We start from the raw sequence: 22,928 nt of genomic DNA on the forward strand, positions 1-22,928 counted from the left end.
CGTATGAAGCGTGCATGTTAGCATGCACATTACGTTTTTAAATAAATTGTTTGTGCGCGAGTGAGACTTAAAGTGCTCTAACCTCAGGATTTTGGATATCATGAACGCAATCTTCTTCTACCCTTGGACTTTAATGGAGCAAGCTGATTGGAAAAAAAAAATAACATTTATTGCTCGCGCGCTAACCCATCACCACTTTAGACCAAGTACGCTCAAGCCGACATGATTAAGTCATATTTTACATTCCAATGTTCTTCACATAGAAAACAAATTTGTTTTTGTTTTTAAATATGTATATCTTACTTTTTAAATATATATACTGTGTATATATATGTGTATATATATATATATATATATATATATATATATATCTACACGCACACAGTATGTGTATGTATATATATATATATATATATATATATATAACACCTATATATCTATTGGTATCCATTGTTGATAAGCATACCTAGATAAGGCTCAAGACATGCAATGCACTACTGGAAGCTATCTAGTGATTGGTTGGTACATGCATATGCCTCTTGTCATTGGCTCACCTGGTGTGTTCACCTAGGTCCAGGTAGTGCATTGCCGCTCTGGAGCTAACTTTAACTATGGGTTTAACTTTTTTTGCAGCATTTAACATGCAATTATATGTAAGCAATAGTGCAATGAAACAGCATGTTTTCCTTTTAAAAATAGTTCTTCACATTTTTGTTGATTCTAGCAGGGAATGAATGTCTGTGCACAACTGATACTGCAGTGTTAATTTATGCAACTGTATTATGAACAAGGCTACGCTCAGAGAAGTATAAAAAAGCAGTAGGTTTATTTAACACACCCTACAAACTGTATAATTTTGTGGGGGGGGGGGGACTTTAAAATGTAACAAAGTAAAAATAATTTTATTGTTAAACAAATAACCATTGCAATAATTAGCAATGGTGCAGTCAACAAAAACAAAAACAAAAAATATAAACTGATATATGTTTCTATTTGATACATATTGAATAAATAATTATTTTATTATAATTTACTTAAAATAAAAAGATACAGAGAGGTGTTTTACTTTTTTAAATATAAAATAGATAAACATTATTTAAATAAACAAACACTGAAAGTATTCCTACTGCAACAATAACTTTTTTTTAATCCTACCTAATTTTAAGATAAATTCTAAATTGCAAAATGAGAATCTAATGATCAAAAATCAAATTTCCTATCTATTTAATTGTAATGGAAAAGTTAAATTATTTAATACGTTAGAGCATGCAGTTTTTGTACTACCCGCTGTGGAACAGTGTTAAACACATAGGTAAAGTTTTGCTCTGGAGCTTGGTTCAATAGTTGTTTCCTCCTCTGGACCAGCAGTGCTCTATGGCTTTGTGAGTGTTAAACACAAAGTTGCACAACGTGTAGCGTAAAAATGACATTCTCTAATTAATTAGATTACGTAATTTTGTCCACTTCAATGTCCCTTTAATTATGAACAGACTTTGAGCCTGATATTCAAAACCTCGCCACTCAAGCTACACATTCTAAGACGTCTCCTCGGTACGGCGAGACCCTTTAAAAATAATTTAGAAACGCAAATTTTATCTTGATAAATCATTATGTTACAATGTAGTGTTCTTTATGTGAAACAGAGACTCCTACATTACAATACAAGGTCTAAAAAAAATCCCAAAGGTTTCGTGTGATCTCTCTCCGTGCCGGTGAGGTTTTAAATATCAGGCCCTTTGTATTGCGTTTCAGGCCTCTCCTCCTCTCCAGCCAAGTGTGGGTTAAATGTACAGAGAGTCCTGTAAAATCCACGCCCAGAAACTACACTGTGTATGAGAGGAACCGCCCATCTCAGGCTTAGCCCCTCCCTGTACAGGAATAGCATTGTAGCTTTTGCCCAGAATGGACGCCCAGTTTCAGGGTCGTGCTGCTATCTGTACACTGAGCCATGGAGGGCTACAGTATCTCTGCCACACTAGCAATAAGATGCAGGGTACCAGCGACCTACAGATCCAGTGAGTACAAGAGCTGACTCTCTGTGCTGTAAATACATAGTAAGGATTTCCCCTCTCACTGCAGTGTTTTATATAGAGCATTCATTTGAGAAGGGAGTGTGGTAACATAAGGGTTAAACAAAGAGAGAAAAAGGGATCTCTTTGTAGATATTTCTGAACTGGTTGTTGCACAAAACTCTCAGGTTTAGATCTAATTCATATGGGAAATAACTGGAGAGCAACAAAGGAAAACAGAGGAAAGGGCCATGCTTTGATTCCAGAATGTTTGTAGGCACAATTCTTAAAGGGACATGAAACCCAAACATTTTTTGTTTATGATTCAGATACAGCATACAATTTTAGACAACTTTCTAATTATTATCTAATTTGCTTTGTTCTCCTGGTATCCTTTGTTGAAAAGGATGCCTAGGTAGGTTTAGGAGCTGGGAGCTAGCTGCTGATTGGTGACTATATATATATATGCCTCTTCTCATTGGTTTACTGATGTGTTCACTTAGCTGCCAGTAGTGAACTACTGCACCTTCAATAAAGGATACCAAGAAAATGAAGCATAGAAATTTAATTATAAGTTATATTTGAATCATGAAAGAAATAAAATGTGAGTTTCATGTCCCTTTAATAGGTAGTTAGCTGATAAACGGAACAGCTTTTCAGCAGAGGTAGCAAAATCAAGGCAATTAAAGAGACCGTATACTGTAAAATTAGTTTTTTGCTTAATCTGTTTCCAAATACTTGTTATACCAGCTGCAGAGTATACAATGTATGGGAAATTACTCGTTTAGATTTATTTTTGTAAATCAAACAGCTATTTCTGCTAATTGAAACAGCAACCCAATCAAATGGGTTGTGCTTGCAGGTTGATCTCTGCCTATCTGTCTTTATTTACACATAACAATCCTTCTCTTATATTTCACTGTACACACAGTTAGACCAATACTTAGAGTGAACAATGAAAAATGAACATTATATTATATCTCTGCCGAACTCTCCCAGGAGTCTTGTTTACATAGCTTTTCTATAACCATTACTTTAGTACTGAAAGTTTAAGACAGGTGAGGACACACACAACAGCTATTTCAAATGACAAAATAAAGGTAAAGCAACAATTTGTAAATAGTTGCATTCACTGACAGGTAAAATCTGAGCACACTGCCCCTTTAAGAGAAGTTGCTGCTTTCTAAATGCTGACAACATTAAGAATATCTTATATTATGTTTTTCTAAGGAATAAGTTAAGACTACACTTTACATAAGAATTTGTATTACTCCAGAACTGCAACATTTAAAGGGACATACGTGTATGTTTGTATGTATATATATATATATATATATATATATATATATACATACTATTTTATAATTTACTCTTAAATTTAACCCCTTTCCCTTTGTTGAAATGTATCCCCTTTACATGAGAGCATACTGAGGTACCCTCAGGATCGTTAACTTGTCTCAAGCACTATATGGGGACATTATACATACAGCACCCATTAACATTCCTGTGCCTACCTCAGTATGCTCTCATGGGAAGGGGCTAAGATTTAGCAAAGGAGAGGCAGCCATATTTCACAATAGAAGAACAAATTTGTTTAAACATAAAATGCTCTAACTAAATATTTTTAGGCTAGAATGGGCTTTTAAAGGGACCATGTTTTTGTGTAGAGATTGTGCTTTGTCCCACACTCCCTAGAGAGGCCGAAAAGCTAAATCTGAAACCTCAGTTTTCAAAAGGACCTAAATCAGCTATTTAATTTGCAGCATTTGTTTTTGTTATTTTTTACCTCTGTAGGGAGTGTGGGACAAACCTTTGTCCTTTTTAAAGGGACATGAAAATCTTTCATGGTTCAGATAGAGGATACATTTTTTAAACAACTTTCTAATGTACTTCTTTTATCTAATTTGCTTTGTTCTCTTGGTAGCCTTCGTTAAAAAGCATACCTAGGTAGGCTCAGAAGCTGGGAACTAACTCAGGATTGGTGGCAGCACATATTTGCCTCTTGTGATTGGCTTACTGATGTGTTCAGCTAGCTCAAAGTAGCTCATTGCTGCTCCTTGAAGTAAGGATACCAAGAGAATAAAGCAAACTTTATATTAGAAGTAAATTGGAAAGTTGTTTACAATTGTATGCTTAAAGGAACAGTCTAGTCCAAAACAAACTTTATTCAGATAGTGCATGTCATTTTAAACAATTTTCAAATTTACATCTATCCCCAATTTTGCTTTGTTCTCTTGGCATTCTTAATTGAAAGCTAAACCTAGGAGGTTTATATGCTCATTTCTAAGCCCCTGAAGGCCCCCTCTCATCTCAGGGCATTTTGACAGTTTTTCACCACTAGAGGGTGTTAGTTCATGTGTTTCATATAGATAACACTGTGCTCATGCACATGGAGTTCCTAGGAGCCAGCTCTGATTGGCTAAAATGCAAGTCTGTCAAAAGAACTGAAATAAAGGGGCAGTCTGCAGAGGCTTAGATACAAGATAATCACAGAGGTAAAAAGTATATTAATATAACTGTTGGTTATGCATAACTAGGGATTGGGTAATAAAGGGAATATCTATCTTTTAAAACAATAAATATTCTGCTGTAAACTATCCCTTTTAATCTGAATCATGAAAGAAAAATGTTGTGTTTCATGTCCCTTTAAGGAGTTTCTGTTGTCTGATTCCTGTAGTGCTGTTAGCAGGAGATCTGTTCACTGAGCCCCTTCATGCACAAACTGTGCAGGTGTACACTGCCGTTAGAACAGCTGCAAGTTAACTCCTTACTGTACATGCTGGCAGTTACGCAAGTCTTCATTATATCTATCAAGCGCTGGCTGGTTGCTATTTTCATGTAGTGCTTTAGGAACCAGAACAAACATCCCTTCTGCATAGGTCCTGCAAGGTAATCGGGGCCAAATCTATCCGTATTATGGTGATTGAATACTCTCTGTGAGCCAGGTGATATCACAGGATTATTTATTGCAGGTGAGACTAAATGCACTGCATAGAAGGGCTGGATTACAAGTGGAGCGCCAATTTATCACGCGCCTGTAAACGGGCAAATTCGCCAGTTTACAGGCGCACGATAAATAACCAGCCATTACAAGTGACTGGTTATTGCTACCGCGAACTTGTGGTAGCAATTAGAGCTCTCAAAATTACCCAGAAATCAAAACTTTTGTTAATTTTCCAAAATGGCCCTCAAATTTTTTTTATTTTCTTTATAAACAACTATGCTAGACAGTTTTTAAGGGTTAAAGTTGGCAGGAGTGGGGTGTTAGAAAAAACCAGCACTGAAAAGTGCCTTTACATAGTGGTCTATGGGAGCTGTGTGTTCCCCGTAAATAAATAAATATATATATGTACATACTGTATATATTTATGTGTTATTAATATGTATATAAACACATACAAACAGTATGTATGCATATTCACATATATATTTGCTGCCCATCGCTGCACGACTTACCCCCTTCGCTGCACAAGGTTCTCATCCGTTTTTCACGGCATGAGAACGAGGCTCCCATTGGAGGTTATGGGAGCGCGCTTTCATGAACGCAAAGCTTCCATGCAATGCAAACACGAGGTCCTGTTTGCATTGCAGGCAATTTCAAATACCAGCATACAATTGCATGCCCTTGTATTACGCGTGAAGCACAAATATTGCGCTCGCTAAAGCACAATTTTGCGCTCCACGTAGAATCTTGCTCAATATAAAGTACTCATAGTACAAGGTTTTAAAATATACAAATAGGTAGATTTATTAAAGGGACATGAAACCCAATTTGTAAACAACTTTCCAATTTGCTTTTGCTAGCAAATTGACTTTGTTCTCTTTGGATCCATTGTTGAAGAGCAGATCGGACAGTGTAGGAGGACTGAAGCAATATATGGCATCAGTTTTATACATTTGCAAGAGTATTAGGTGGCAGCAGTATTTCCTGTTATGTAATTGCACCAGAAATGTGCACTTTCTCTTCAACAAAGAATAACCTGAGAACAAAGTACATTTGATTATAAAAGTAAAATGGAAACTTTAAAAAAAAAAAAAATGTTCCATCTGAATCACAATAAAATATGTTGGGTTTCATGACGTTTTAAAGGGACAGTCTACACCAGAATTTTTATTGTTTTAAAAGATAGATAATCCCTTTATTACCCATTTCCCAGTCTTGCATAACCAATACAGTTATAATAATATACTTTTAACCTCTGTGATTATCTTGTATCTAAGCCTTTGCAAACTGCCCCTTTTTTCAGTTCTTTTGACAGACTTGCAGTCTAGCCAATCAGTGCCTGCTCCCAGATAACTTCTCGTGCATGAGCACAGTGTTAGCTATATGAAATACGTGAACTAACACCCTCTAGTGGTGAAAAACTGTTAAAATGCAAAGAGGTGGGCTTCAAGGTCTAAGAAATTAGCATATGAACCTCCTAGGTTAAGCTTTCAACTAAGAATACCAAGAGAACAAAGCAAAATTGGTGATAAAAGTAAATTGGAAAATTGTTTAAAATTACATGCTCTATCTGAATCACGAAAGTTTATTTTGGCTTAGACTATCCCTTTAAGCTGCATTTGCAGCATTTGAGGCTTTGTGGTGCAGCCACAAATTTAAGAAGCAGAAACTGCTTCTTATGCCTCGCCAACACCTGGTTTTAAAATATGTATTTTCAAAAAGTTATTCCATTATGGTTATTCAATTTAACTCCCAGGGCAGAAAATGGTTTGGGTTAATAATTCTTAGCGGAGACTAATGTTTGGAACATTTATTTTAAAGGGATATTAAACAGTGCTCCTTTGGTAAAAATAAATATGTTAAATCAAAGTAAACATAAAAAAAACAGATTGTGTAAAAAAAACAACCAAAAAACAGCAAATAACTTACTTGTTTTATTGCAAAATTAGTACTAAAATCTCAGTGTAGCCACTGCCCTCAATGTGATATGGGAGCTGACATATTTGAAACTTAGGTTACATTCTGGCTGATCTGAGCATGAGCAAGTCTGACTCCCTGTTATCTAGTCTATTCACTTACTAGTAACCAGCCCAGATGTTTTATGACATCAGGCTAAGATAAACCTTCCTGCAGAGGCCTCCTCCTTCTTGTAAGGCTGTGACATGAAGTAACGGACACTGTAAAAAAAACAAACAAATAAAAGGTAACATCCATTTAAATAGATGAATAATAATATTGCAATTATTTCTATGAAGTATTTTTATTACAACAATGAAAAAAACTGTTTAACATCCCTTTAAGGCAAGATTTTAGAACATTGCGAGAAAATACATCAGAATACCAAAGGCTACCTAAGGAGGTTGTGGTGCTCAATATCATCAGAAATATAATGCCAAATTACTATGTCATTTTTTAGTGTGACTGATGCCAGTGACGTTTGGAGTGCTGATGTGGGTGAGGACGTTCTGGAGGAGTTGGTGAGTACTAGGACCTGGTCACAGGGAAGCTGGGAGTTTGAGGTGCAGAACATAATGTAACTTCTCAGTGCTGGGAGTAACCTTCAGATCCTACCTAACCTTACTGAGAAATGTCTGAAAATAATGTACCTAGTTCCTCCATTTGCATCTAGCAGATAACAATGGTGGAGTCTGCATAGGGTTAGACCCTTGGTGCTCCAGAGGTTTTGGAACTACATTTCCTATGATGCTCAGCCGGCTGATGTTCAGTGACTGAGCATCATGGGAAATGTCTTTCCAAAACCTCTGGAGCACCAAGGGTGAAGACCTTATGCAGATTCCAAAAAAGCCACTGCTGACTCTCCTTGAGAAGGTGTGGTGTTTGAATGCTGGTGCACAAAGCACTCACAGCATATGTGCATATGCCACTGAAAACCAGCAATAACGTTTAGCATTTCTGCTAATGGAGGTATATTATTTTCTGCTAATGGAGGTAAAAAATGATTCTTTTTAAAATTGTAATGCACCTAGTCTATTTCTTTAAATTCTTGCTATGGGAGCTGACATCTTTGAAACTTAGGTTATATTCTGTAGTCATAGTTTTTTTTTTTTTTTTTTTTTAAGATAATTTCCACCTAGAAGCCCAGAGGATTTTGTATCAAATAAAGTTCAGTCCCCTTAACTTAAATAAAAATACAGTATGAAAGCATTGGTTTCACAAAAAGAGCAACACCAGCCCAAAAAGGTCATGGTTTTAAAGGGACAGTAAACAAACTGAAATTTAAATATAAAATGTTTCGTTATGTGTAATCTTATAAAGAAAAAAGGAAGAAGGAAATTACTGGCACTGTGAACAGTTTAAGGGTTTAAGACCTAGTAACACCTAGGGCCGGTGCTGCTCTTAAGGTACATTTAAACAAATAACCCCACAGTAGAAAAGATAAATATGGGGCACAAGAAAGGAATTCACAATAACATTCCAAGGCACACCAGCGAGTCAGACAAAAAGCGCTCATATAAAAAAATATTTATTTCTCGAAACACAAAGGTTAAAATCCATAAACAATGCAAAAAAGGGGGATTCAGCTAATCCATATATATCTGTCTTACACGTTTCGGCCCCAGGCCTTACTCATAGACATCAATAAAGGAATTGTAGCACTCTACCTCTAAGAAATAGTATAAATAATAAAAAATTAACTTTAATATGTATTAGTAAAATGTACAGGAAACTCTGTGACGATCCCAACCACCACACTAAAAACACTACTCTGTCGGTTGTACACCACCCTGTTTCATGGCCGATAACGGCATACATCGGCTTCAGGTGCCAGAGGTGTACAAACCATTAAAACAAATGCGTTTCGGCCTATGAAAGGCCTTTCTCAATATTGCAAATTTTTTAACAAAGTATGGACAAACTGAGCGGGTATCGGACATCTCTTAAATACCTCCTAGAAAACTTAAACCGCCAATCATGACGCATTAAGTAATCAAAACTCCACCCCCAAACTATGTGTAACCATTTATTGGATTGATAAATCTATTCCTTATAAACTCCTTCTGTAAAACACAAATGATCAGACATATTACACCACTATAATACTGGTATGTTGAAATACTAAATCACTTAGGAATTCTAAACCTGATAACAAAAGTCATTTTGTGGTACAATATCCGTATATCATTGAATTAAGATACCGTTAACTGCCATTCCGGATTAGCTTGCTATGATTTCCACATAATTTCATATTTAACCAGTTCAAAACCAAACTGTCCTAAACATAATGTCAATTATGCCTCTGTACCAGACTATAAATTCGGGTAAAGACCATCACAGTTAAAGTCCCCACATCGTGTGTAAATGAAAGTGCTTAGCGGTTTGTTTTTAACCACAATATCCTTATCTAGATATTAATTTTTCAGAAGGAGTTTATAAGGAATATATTTATCTAGTTTCCTTATTTGCAATTGTCAGCGGCACGTTCCCATTATGGTATGAGATGTCAGTTGGTGGCAAAATACAATGGAGAGCTATGCTGTTATTTAGTCATATTAGGGAATATTTGGAATAAATAGAATTAAATGGCATACGACTGGCAATACATTAATAACATGTATATATCAATGAGTCTGATATTAGTGAATCCAATCAAGTACCGAGCCGGCACTCGCGCCTATTCTATCCAATAAATGGTTACATGTATTTTGGGGAGCGAGGTTTTGATGACATAATGCGTCATGATTGGCGGTTTCAGTTTTCTAGGAGGTATTTAAGAGATGTCCGATACCCGTTCGGTTTGTCCATACTTTGTTAAAATATTTACAACATTGAGAAAGGCCTTTCATAGGCCGAAACACTTTTTGTTTTAACGGTTTGTACAGAGGCGTAACTAGGTACCACAGGGCCCAGGTGCAAGAATCTAAGAAGGGATCCCCCCCCACCCCAAAAAAAGTGAATTTGATACATATCTTTTTTTTTTATACACCTCTGGCACCTGAAGCTGATGTATGCCGTTATCGGCCAGGAAACAGGGGGGTGTACAACCAACAGAGTAGTGTTTTTAGTGTGGTGGTTGGGATCGTCACAGGGTTTCCTGTACATTTTACTAATACATATTAAAAGTAAATTTTTATTATTTATACTATTTTTTGTATGTGTAATGAAACAATTTGATATACTTTCATTATTTTGCCCACTTTTCATGTAAATTATCTCTGAAAATTGAGGCTTTTCTAACTCTCTGAACTGAAAAAACTGCTGATGTCTTAAGGCTAACCCTGCTGCATACCTGTCCCTAATTGTCTTTAACAGATAAGAACTGCAAAGCAATGCACTTTATACTAACAATATGACTACGATTTGCCTTGATAGCTGGAGGCTAAAGCCCAGATTGGCTCCTCCAAATAAGGCAAATGGGTGGAGTTTGGACATGGAAAACAATTGCAGCAAACAAGATATTAGTTTTACAAATGTTCAGACTTGGCTGATATTATTCTATAGCAAGACAACAGAAATTCCTTGTAATTGCAAGGTGTTTACTTTCCCTTTAAGTTGGTGAGTGAGTAATTTGAATAAAGTGTGGTTGATCCATGAAATAGTCTTCCAGTAGAGCTGGTAAGAACAAATACTGTTTGGGAATTTAAAGGGATACAAAACCCAAACATTTTCTTTTGTGATTCAGACGGAGTATACAAATTTTAAAAATGTTTCCAATTTACTTCTATTTTTTAATTTGCTTAGTTCCCATGGTATTCTTTGTTGAAGAGATACCTAGGTAGATATCTGGAGTACTACATGGCAGGAAATAGTGCTTTTACAAATGGATAACATTCTTGCAAATCTGTTGCTATATAGTGCTTCAGACACGTGCATGCTCCTGAGCTTTACATCCCTGCTTTCAATAAAAGACATTGAAGATCATGCTCTCTCTCAATAATGAAATAATTGTTTTGGGTTTCATGTCCCTTTAAGGATACCTAGGTATGCATATGGTTATCCTAAGAATTAACTAAGTCTACAATTGCAATAGAAGCCGAATAGGGGGGTTGCCAACCAAATCTTTGTTTTTATACCCATGTTCCAATACCCCCATGTAACAGCAGAAAGTTGTGTAGGGCTTAATAAAATCTGTTTCCTTTTGCTCTCCCTTTCAGAATACAGAGAACAGTGTTGGAGTTTCACATACAGAAAAGCTACGGTAAACTCCAAATATCTAAACCATATGACAAACGCACGCTTTGTAGTTTGTACCTCAATGCATTGTCAATGTCTTCTCGTACATCAGGGTTTTTTGCGTCACATGTGGGTTTTTATTTTTGCATTTCTACAACAACAAAAGTTAATAGCGCTCCTCTGATTAAATGAACGCCTGAACGCGATTGTCTTACAGCTCTCTGAGAAAACATTGAATTTCGGGATTTAATGTTAGATGATCTGCTCATGCGTAAAGCTAATAATTCTCTGTAGTGTGCATTGAGAACTATGGGGCATATTTATCAAGTATTTATCGTGTTTCTGGCGAGCCTTCAGGTTCGCCGAAAAAACATAAGTTATGAAGCAGTGGTCTAAAGGCCGCTGCTCCATAACCTGTCCGTCTGCACTGAGGCGGTGGAAAGACATCGCCGGAAATCAACCCCATCAAATGCGTTCGGGTTGATTGACACCCCCTGCTAGCGGCCAATTGGCCGCAAATCTGCAGGGGGCGGCATTGCACCAGCTGTTCACAAGAACTGCTGGTGCAATGATATATGCAGAGAGCGTATGCTGTCGGCATTTATTAATGTGCAGCGGACATGATCCACAATATCGGATCATGTCCGCTCGCACAATGATAATTTGGCCCCTATGCATCAAACACTTTGCCAGCCTTCGCCCCCCCCACGATTGCAGGTTCTCGCAAGAGAGCCTGCAGTCCGTATTAATGAAGCAGCAGTCATCAGACCGCTGCTTCCCTAACCTCTTTGCCACCTCTAAAGTAGCGAATTTCAATCTCCCGGGTCTCATCTGACCAGGTGACAGCTCCTGATTGGCTGTGCACGGGCAGGGGGCGGCGTTGCACAAGAGCGCAAAATTGGGTTCTTGTGCAATGCTGAATTCCGGCAGCAGAATTCAGTCCGCCAGAGGCGAGCTGCGGCGGACAGAGGCGCATATGTCCGCCGCAGCTTGATCAATCGACCCCTATATGTCACGGCACTAAATTACTTCTGTATGTAATGCACATTTAATTTACCATCACTTTAATTGTGTACTTTATGTTTGTTGATTATAAAATTGTGAAATTAACAATGCAGATAATTATTTTGTGTTATTTTTAGGGGTGAACATTAACAGCAGACACATTTGGGGATTTTGATCGTTAGGAAATCTCACTGATTTTCTTCAGAAATCCTTATCTGCCCAAAACCTGCGCAATATTGTGATCAACTGCATAGTTACAAAAGGGCATTTGTTTAAAGGGACACTGAACCCAAAATTTTTCTTTTATGATTCAGATAGAGCATGACATTTTAAGCAACTTTCTAATTTACTCCTATTATCAAAATTTCTTCATTCTCTTGGTATGTTTATTTGAAAAGCAAGAATGTAAGTTTAGATGCCGGCCCATTTTTGGTGAACAACCTGGGTTGCCCTTGCTGATTGGACAGCGCCAATAAACAAGTGCTGTCCATGGCTTTTAACCAAAAAATTGCTGGCTCCTTAGCTTAGATGCCTTCTTTTTCAAATAAAGATAGCAAGAGAACGAAGAAAAAGTGATAATAGAAGTAAATTAGAAAGTTGCTTAAAATTGCCTGCTCTATTTAAATCACGAAAGAAAAAAAATTGTGTTCAGTGTCCCTTTAAGGGACAGTACGCACCTTGAGATTTTTAAATAAAATATTTAGTTATGAATTGTTTAGTAATGAAACTTTGGAATTCACTTTCATTATTTATTTTAGCTCTGAAAATGTTCTTAGTCTCAGAACTTAAACTGCACCTTGCTGACTTATCAAGGCTAACCCAGCTACATATATGTGCCTAATTGGATTTAGCTGATAGCAGCAAATCAATGTACTTTATACTAACATAATGGCTGTGGCTAGTCTTGTTGTCTGTGGCTAGTCTTGTTGTCTGTGGCTAGTCTTGTTGTCTGTGGACTAAAGCCAAGATTGGCTCCTCTAAGACAAATTGTGAGTGGAGTTTGGGTATCGAAAAATAATTGCTGTAAAAAGAATGTTAATTTGTTTTAAAACGTTTAAACTTGGCTGATATGTTATTCTATAGCAACACTATAGAAATGTCTTATAATTACAAGCGGTGTACTTTCCCTTTAAATAATAAAGGTTTCTACTGAACTAGTCTCAAATTCTGTTAGATAAATGAGTTAAAGGGACATGAAACCCACATCTTTTCTTTCATGAATCAGACAGAGCATACAATTTTAAACATCTTTCCAATTTACTTCTATTATTTAATTTGGTATCCTTTGTTGAAAAGCATACCTAGGTAGGCTTGAAAGCTGAGAGCTAGCTGATGATTGGTGGCTGCACACCTATGCCCTCCTGTCTTTGGCTTACTGGTGTGTTCAGTTAGCTCTCAGTAGTGCATTGCTGCTCTTTCAATAAAGGATATCACAAGAATGAACACAAAATTGATAAAAGAAGTCAATTGGAAACTTGCATACAATTGTATGGTCTTTCTGAAGCATGAAAGAAAAAATGTAAGTTTCATTTCTTTTTAAAGAGACAGTAAACCCAATTTTTTTTCTTTCATGATTCGGATAGAGCATGCAATTTTAAGCAACTTTCTAATTTATTCCTATTATCAATTGTTCTTCATTCTCTTGCTATCTTTATTTGGAAAAGCAGAAATTAAAGCTTTGGAGACAGCCCTTTTTAGGTTCAGAACCTAGGTTGCCTTTGCTGATTGGATGGCTATCCAAGGTACTGAACCAAAAATAGGCCGACTCTAAAGCTTTCATTCCTATTTTTTTAAATAAAGATAGCAAGAGAATGAAGAAAAATTGATAATAGGAGTAAATTAGAAAGTTGCTTAAAATTGCTGCTCTACCCGAATCCTGAAAAAAAATATTTGGGTTTACTGTCCCTTTAATTAAACATAAAGAATAGCGTCTTATTTACATTTTGTCTCTTCTTCCTCAAAAGAAATATCTTCGAACAAAGTCTCCCTCACCTGGAAGTACAAGGAAGCTCAGCTAAAGTAACCATCCAAAACAGTTCCACAGACGTCGTGACTCTCAATCTTTTCAAAATGCCTCTGTCCGAAGCCCGCTCACATCTGCACACTCTGATGTTCCAACTGGTTGATCGTTTAAAGGATCTGGAAAAGCGTGTAAAAGGTATTGTGGTTGTTGGATAGTTAGGATGTAGTGACTCAAAAAAACCATAGACATTGGGATACAGACAAACAGTTTACATTTGGTGTTCTGTTGTATTTTTTTTTAAAAGAAAAAATTATATATATATATATATATATATATATATAATATACATACATACATATATAATATACATACATACATATTCCAAAATCCAAACTTATTCTAAAATCCCCCCCCCCCCAAAAAATGATCAAAAATTACTATTTTAAAAAAATGGTATATGTGTGTGTGTGTATACATATATATATATATATATATATATATATATATATATATATATATATATATATATATAAACCAGTGCATAAATCTAGCCTGATTTTAGTTTTCCTTCTCTGCCCCCTTGTGGTTACTGTGATGTAACAAAACAACAGTCACACACCTGATATTTAGATGAATAACGTGGACTGCATTTAGGTAATGTTATGTCCCCTTCAACCAGATGTGTGAAAACCTACTACCTCATGGTTAGCCCATAAAGGGCTTTAGAAATGCACACAAAAATGCAGAGTATGTTAATTTATTATAGTCTCTGACAATTGCAGGTCAGAGGTTACAGAGGACATTTCTCCAATAAACGGCTGCTTAAAATGTACAGTACATCTACATATGTAATTTATGTCCTAACATGCATACAGTGCCATCTGCAATACGTAGGTTTAACAACAACTGAAGTGAAGGTTCCACCATTAAGATAGGACAATGCCATTAAGATAGGGGATGTTACTACCCCCCTAGTGCAACACTTCACTAGACACCATCAAAAGAGCACAGCGAGTGAACAATAAACTATTAAGAAGAAGAAAGAGAGAGCTGTATTGGATATTCAAACTCCAGACCAGGGTCCCCAATGGGATAATTCAGAATATGATCTCATAAACCATTGGAGGTAAAGCCTTTTTGAAACATTTTCTAATTGAGTTAATTTTCTATACATCTAATCTCCTTCTTTAAGAGTAGCTAATAGAGCATTGAGTCTCTTGCTATGGTCCTTTGTGTGTATTGTATGTGCATATATACCATTTGGACTTCAGGACTTTTTTCAGCTCCCCCTAACATTCTGACATTATTATTATTATCGGTTATTTGTAGAGCGCCAACAGATTCCGCAGCGCTATAAACATAGGCGGAATACATGGAAACATTTATAGGGATCAAATGGGTAGAGGGCCCTGCCAAGAGTCACACTGTTGTAGTCAGCTCTAAAGAAGGTGATCTACAAACAGCTGGACTTAAGGGGGTTCAGGGTATAGCAATGGAGGAGAGGAACTATTATAAAGAAAGGTTAGCGTAGGTTGTATGCATCCCTGAACAGTAGAGTCTTTAGGGAGCGCTTGAAGCTTTCAAAACTAGGGGAGAGTCTTGTGGTGCGAGGCAGAGAGTTCCACAAGATGGGAGCCAGTCTGGAGAAGTCCTGTAAACGGGAGTGTGATGAAGTAACAAGAGGAGGAGAGTAAGAGGTCGTGAGCAGAGCGAATGTATCTTTATATTGTGTTTTATACAATGTGTGTTTCATATGCTGTGTGTATTATGCATACCAGAAACTCTTAGTTCTTGCTAAAAAAAAGCCAGAGAATATAACCCTAGATATATCACTTGATTTTATCATAAGTTTAGGAATTTTGTCTATGTGCTTAAATGCTCTTAGCGCTGGCTTTTTGTGTTGTTTTCCTATGTGTTCACCTTCTATCTGCACACTTGCATCTACTAACTAGCCAGACCCTACTGCTAATGACCTTGACTCACACACTTTTATGTGTAAATTTGTTAGAAAAAGCTCTTCCATAATATGCCACTAAACACAATAATTTTCTCCATTTAAAGGGACAGTCGAGTAAAAAAAAACTTTCATGATTTAAATAGGGAATGTAATTTTAAACAACTTTCCAATTTACTTTTTATCACCAATTTTGCTTTGTTCTCTTGGTATTCTTAGTTGAAAGCTAATTCTAGGAGGTTAATATGCTAATTTCTTAGACCTTGAAGACTACCTCTAATCTGAATGCATTTTTACCACTAGAGGGCATTAGTTCATGTGTTTCATATAGATAACATTGAGCTCATGCACGTGAAGTTACCCTGGAGTGAGCACTGATTGGCTAAAATGCAAGTCTGTCAAAAGAACTGAAATAAGGGGGCAGTTTACAGAGGCTTAGATACAAGGTAATTACAGAGGTAAAACATGTATTTCTATAACAGTGTTGGTTATGCAAAACTGTGGAATGGGTAATAAAGGGATTATATTTCTTTTTAAACAACAAAAATTCTGGCGTTGACTTTCCCTTTAACTGAAAATGACACGTTTCTAATTTTTGATCCAACTATGTCTAATTTACCAAACAGTAATGACTATGCAAGTAATAATGGTGTATAATATATTCTCCATCTGTCAATAGTCAGAATGCATGTATATAGTAAACTTTGAAAATTAGATTTTTACATATCCAAGTTCCCATAAATTAACATATTTAGGGTAGTACCTCTTTAAGTCTGGATAATGACATCCAATTGCAGCACTTTTGTTTTAACCAATCACTACACACTTGACATTTTAAATAGTTGTAAAGATGGTGTAAACAGGTGTAAAGATCCTTAGCTATGATTATGGCTCCCTAGCCGAAACATGCTAGCGGATCTTTCTGCTCATTTGTGACCCATGGATGTTATTTTAACCAAAGATGCAGAATAAAGAATCATTTTTTTAAACTGTTACCTGCTACAGAATATATATATATATATACATACATACACATACATACACAGGTATTCCAAAATCCAAACATTCTAAAATCCAAAAAAAAAAGAAAAAATACTACTTTTTTTTCTGCCTGTAAGTCACAAAAGTATTAAAAAAAAAATATCCTACAAATACTGTCAATTACTGTCGGATGTATAAGCTGTTTTACATAGCTGTTTTTCCAAAATCCAAACCTTTTCTGGTGTTTGTATATGTATGTATGTATCTATGTATGCATATTAGATTTATTTATATATATATATATATATATATATATATATATATATATATATATATATATATATATATATATATATATATATATACACATTCCATATCCAGTGCAGAAATCTAGCCTGATTTTAGTTTTCCTTCTCTGCCCCCTTGTGGTCACTGTGATGTAACAACAGTCACACACCTGGATATTTTGATAAATAACGTGGACTTTTTTTTGTCACTTGGAAGTTTTAATCTGCCACTAAGTAACAGTTTATTTTATAAATGATCCGGAAAGCAAAAGAAAATTTAAGATGTCAATTTATAAATAGGTACTTGTGTGTAACATAGTAATATCATAGGTGAGGTTGAGAAAAAGACAGAAGTCCATCAAGTTCAACCTATTCAAATCTTACAATTAAAGATCCAGTTTAAATTAATCCAATTAAAAAGGTGACCCATTTAACACAAGCAATCATATCCCTAAATTCTGTTTCTAGCCAGAAATGTATCTAAACCATTTTTAAATATATCTAAAGTATTGGCATTCACTACCTCCTTAGGTAATGAGTTCTACAATTTGATTGCTCTTATAGTAAATGTGTAGTTATAGAGTCAGACAGATCTGCAATAACTTTTACTAGAAGCATTTTGCTAATGGAAAGTATATTGCAAAATATATTCTATTTAAAACTGAAATGCATTCATGCTAATTTCAATTGTGGCATTTATATCCCTTTATGTCTACACTCAGTTCCAAAAAGGTTTTAATACTAGTGACCCTGCAAATGGCTTAAACACATCATTAAAGTACCTACTTGCACAACGGCTTACTGGCCATGTCTGTTTAGGACCAGCATGAAATTAATGATTTCGATATTTTCTGAACTTGAGTAAAAATGAATTTGACTAAAACGCCAAGTCGAACATTTATTAAATATGTCTACCATGTATTTAATTTGCTAGCTGCTGAGGGAAATGATTCTGCATCAGCCAGTCCTGTGAAACCATCTCAGAATAACCAGCAGATGTTAATTCCTGGTAAGTAAATACTGTTTTCCATAATCATTTAATACATATACCCCACCAAGTAATTTCTGAATTTCCTTTTGGCCTGATGGGAAGTTTTAAAATGATAATTTTAAGAAAAAATAATGTTGTAAATATAGTAACATAGTAGATGAGGTTGAAAGAAGACAGAAGTCTATCAAGTTTAACCTATACAGAGACTGTATGATTTACAATAAAGAAGCTCCAATTAAGATTAAATTAATCCCATTAAAAAAGTGACCTATTACACAAGCAGGCATATCCCTGAATTCTGTTTCTAGCCAGTAATGTATCTAATCCATTTTTAAATATATCTAAAGTATTGTTATTTACTACCTCCTTAGGTAATGAGTTCCACAATTTGATTGCTTTCTCCTTTCCTCCAGCCTTAAATTGTGAACTCTTGTCACAAACAGTTTCCTAGGAATAAACAGATCTTCCACCATCTCTGTAATCATGTCACCTCTCAAGCGCCTTTTTTCTAGAGAAAACGGACCCAGTTTGGCTTACCTCTCCTCATAGCTTAAAGGGACATTGAACCCAAATTTTTTCTTTCGTGATTCAGATAGACCATGCAGTTTTAAGCAACTTTCTAATTTGCTCCTATTATCAAATTTTCTTTGTTCTCTTGCTATCTTTATTTGAAAAAGAAGGCGTCTAAGCTATGGAGCCAGCCAATTTTTGGTTCAGGATGATGGACAGCACTTGTTTATTGGTGGGTGATTTTTTTTCCCAACAATCTACAAGAATAACCCAGGTTGTTCACCAAAAATGGGCCGGCAGCTAAATTTACATTCTTGCTTTTCAGATAAAGATACTAAGAGAATTAAGAAAATTTGATATTAGGAGTAAATTAGAAAGTTGCTTAAAATTGCATGCTCTATCTGAATCACAAAAGAAAAAAATTGGGTTCAGTGTCCCTTTAAATTCTCCATTCCCCTTATTAGTTTTGTGCCCTTCTTTGACCTTTTTTCTAACTCTGCAATGTATTTTTTTAAGATTAGTCCCTAGAACTGCACTCTATACTAAATGTGAGGTATTACCAGGGATTTATATAGTGACAGAATAATGCTTTCTTCCCTTGCATCAATACCTCTTTCTTATTAGCGTTAGAAGTCTAGTCTCATTTAAAGGGACACTGAACCCAATTTTTTTCTTTCATGATTCAGATAGAGCATGCAATTTTAAGCAACTTTCTTATTTACTCCTATTGTCAATTTTTCTTCGCTCTCTTGCAATCTTTATTTGCATCTAAGTTTGTTTTTTGGTTCAGCACTTGTTTATTGGTCGGTTAAAGCAATCCACCAATTAGCAAGAACAACCCAGGTTGTTTACAATAATGGGCCGGCATCTAAACTTACATTCTTGCTTTTCAAATAAAAATACCAAAAAAATGAAGAAAAATTGATAATAGGAGTAAATTAGAAAGTTGCTTAAAATTGCATGCTCTATCTTAATCACGAAAGAAAAAAATTGGGTTCAGTGTCCCTTTAAATAATAGGTTGCTGCTTATTTTTTCTTCCAAAATATATAACCTTGCATTTTCCAGTATTAAATCTCATTTTCCATTTGCCTGCCCATTTTTCAAATTTGTGTAAATCCCCTTGTAAACCAATTTCATCCCGCCCTGACCTTACACAACTTAGTATCATCTGCAAAAATAGAGATGCCGCTATTTAATCCTTGCTCCAAGTCATTTATAAAAATATTAAAAAGAACAGGGGCCAGTTCTGATCCCTGGGGGACGCCACTGATTACCTTTGTACAATCTGAGTATGATCCATTTACTACTACTCGTTCCTCTCTATCTTTTATCCAGTTATTTATCCACAAACTAACATTTTCAGATATTCCCAGTCCCTTCATTTTGTGCATTAATCTCTCATGTGGCACTGTATCAAATGCCTTTGCAAAATCTAAGTATATCACATCAACTGATTCCCCTTTATCTATATTTTTACTTACTTCCTCGTAGAATCTAATTAGATTAGTTTGACATAATCTATTTCTCATAAAACCATGCTGATTTAAACTCATAATCTTGTTTACACAAATATACTCATGAATCTACTTAACAGAGTTTAAAGTCCCTTTAACATAGCTTTATTCCACACAGTCATTGCTTGCTTGTTTTAATTTGTACCTAAAGGTCCTAAAAAGAATAGATTAAATAAGCAAAGTAAAACTTAGGTTTCAACATGGCAGCACACTACTTTATTGAAATTCAGGGAAATAGGAAAACCCACAATTTTAACTAGACATATTAAAAATGCTTAATTTCTCTTTCAAATACATTTTTTTACATGGAACAATTAAAAAAAAAATGGCAAAACAATGCCACTTTAAAATCAAATAGAGAAAATCTCTATTACATTTTTTTTTTTAAACAGCAGAATAAGAATAAATATGGCTTTTTTATTTCATAATTGTTCTCACATTTGTGGTTTACAATTTTATACTTTTTTTTTTTTTTTTTAATCACTTAGATATTGAAGCCCGGAAAAAAGGATACAGCATATCTGCATCTCAGGTCAAGAAGAGAGTTCCTGGTGAATCACTCATTAATCCAGGTTGCAAGAGGTAAATTAATCCAGAACATAAAGTCTTAATACCACAGAAGTAAGAAAACCTTAGTGTATCTAAATAAACTAACAGCTGAACCCTCTGTCTTGTTTTAGCAAAAAGATGGCAAAAGGAGTTGATTTTGAAGATGCTGAAGGAACCTTATAGCTTCTAGGCAAAACGCGTCAGGGATCTACCATAACACCTTAAGATAATATCAATATTTTGTGCACTGTGAATGAAGTAGAAGGATTTTTACTTGAAACCAGAATGATAGCAGCCAATTTTATTTATTAATGACCAAGAGAGCACTGAAAAAAACAACATAAATAACAGGAATAGAGCTCTGTGGGCATCTGGGGCACCACAAGAACTAGCATTGTACCTGTACCTGGACATTTCTACAATTACCCAAGGCCGAGCTCTCAAAGTCTTACATTTTGTGCAACCGTTATTGGTTGGCAGCTTTGTACCTCTGGAACTTTAGTTACTCTGTTAAATTCTGATTTTTATTAATGAAACCTGGGATTTACTCTAGCCCTGCCAAGGAGGAACACCCACACTTGACAAAGTCACGTCCACAAGCAACCAAGACACCCCCGAGGATTCCCTCACACTTGAGACTAATCATTGTTTAGGCTCTAGAAATCTGAATAATAATAGTCTGTAACTTTGCTGTTTATTAACAATCTGTGTAAAACATACATCATTTATAACTTTAAATAAATTGATTAAATTATGAAGATATATTTTTCTCACCCTTAAGTACCTATAACTACTCATTTGTTTATAGTACATAGGTCCTACGTTTGTCTTTGAGGAACCCCATCAGGATACTTTTTCATTCTCTCTCTCTCTCTCTCTCTCTCTCTCGTGGCTTATAGGTATATTTTAAGTGATGTATTTGAAATAAAATAATTTACCTGTGTTCCAAGATAGAGAAGTCAAACTTCTGGCTTGTTTGTAGTCATCAAGGATTTAAAGGGACAGTGTACTGTAAATTTGGTTTCTCCTGAACATGTTTATGATGAGTTGTTATACCGGCTGCAGTGTTTTAAAATGTAGGGAAAATATCACCTTTAGGTATAGTTTTGTATATGAAATAGCCTTCTGTTAATTGAAACCACAACCCAATGAAATGGGTTGAGCTAGCATGGAAATCGGACCTTATTATCTTATCAAGTACTCCATATCTTCTTTATTACTGTTTACTCAAAGGCCAATACTTAGAGAGAACAATGGAAAATGAACATTTTAGCACCTCTCTGTCACAACCCCCACTGGGAGCATTAGCTCATCTAAACCTTCTTGTTTACATGTTGTTTTTTTTAACCACAACTTCAGTTCAGAAAATCCTCTATTTCAAATAAAAAAAATAAAGGAAAATGAGCTATTTGTAAACAATTTAACACACTCCAGTATGTAAAATGTATAATTGGGAACAAATTAAAGGGGAGTACACTGTCCCTTTTAATATGGAAACTTCTGATTTTCAGTGGAACATAGCAGAATGTTCTGCTTCCTAAAAAGGAATTGGCAGCTGCCATTTGTAACATAAATAAATTGTGCAAATAAAAATAACCTTTTTTAACCTTTATTTGTTCTCTATTGTATAAATATGTTACCATCTTATAAAACAAATCTGTGTCTAAGGAGAAACATGTTGTGCTATTCAGCACCAAAAAACAAAACTTGTTTAGTGTGAGACAAATTCAATATGTTACATGTAATAACAAATTAAATACTCAAGACTAGGGATAAAGTCTATGATAAGCAGGTAATAATGTATTGTATTTTTATAGCTAAAAAAATATTTAGGTTGCTATATATACAAAATATAAATACAGGTGAACCTCAGAGATATTGCGGGTTGGGTTCCAGACTACCATAATAAAGCTAAAATATAGCAATAAAGTGAGTCACACTGTTTTTTTTTTGTTTCCCAGTGCATATAAAAGTTATATTTACAATATACTGTAGTCTATTAAAGGGACACTGAACCCAATTTTTTTTTCTTTTGTGATTCAGATAGAACATGCAATTTTAAGCAACTTTCTAATTTACTCCTATTAT

The 22,928-nt window shown here is 35.3% G+C and overlaps 1 protein-coding gene across 1 annotated transcript; it reads left to right on the forward strand.

Annotated features, from left to right (window-relative positions):
• The first annotated feature begins 1,876 nt into the window (after window positions 1–1,876).
• PAXX (PAXX non-homologous end joining factor) lies at window positions 1,877–22,452 on the forward strand. Its single transcript, XM_053696180.1, has 7 exons — window positions 1,877–2,015; window positions 7,370–7,430; window positions 11,067–11,110; window positions 14,055–14,248; window positions 18,210–18,284; window positions 20,780–20,873; window positions 20,972–22,452. The coding sequence occupies exons 1-7, from the start codon at window positions 1,903–1,905 to the stop codon at window positions 21,021–21,023; spliced, it is 633 nt and encodes a 210-aa protein (XP_053552155.1). The 5' UTR covers window positions 1,877–1,902; the 3' UTR covers window positions 21,024–22,452.
• Window positions 22,453–22,928: the final 476 nt, after the last annotated feature.

Source organism: Bombina bombina, chromosome 12 (assembly GCF_027579735.1).
Source record: "Bombina bombina isolate aBomBom1 chromosome 12, aBomBom1.pri, whole genome shotgun sequence".
Classification (NCBI taxonomy): domain Eukaryota; kingdom Metazoa; phylum Chordata; class Amphibia; order Anura; family Bombinatoridae; genus Bombina; species Bombina bombina.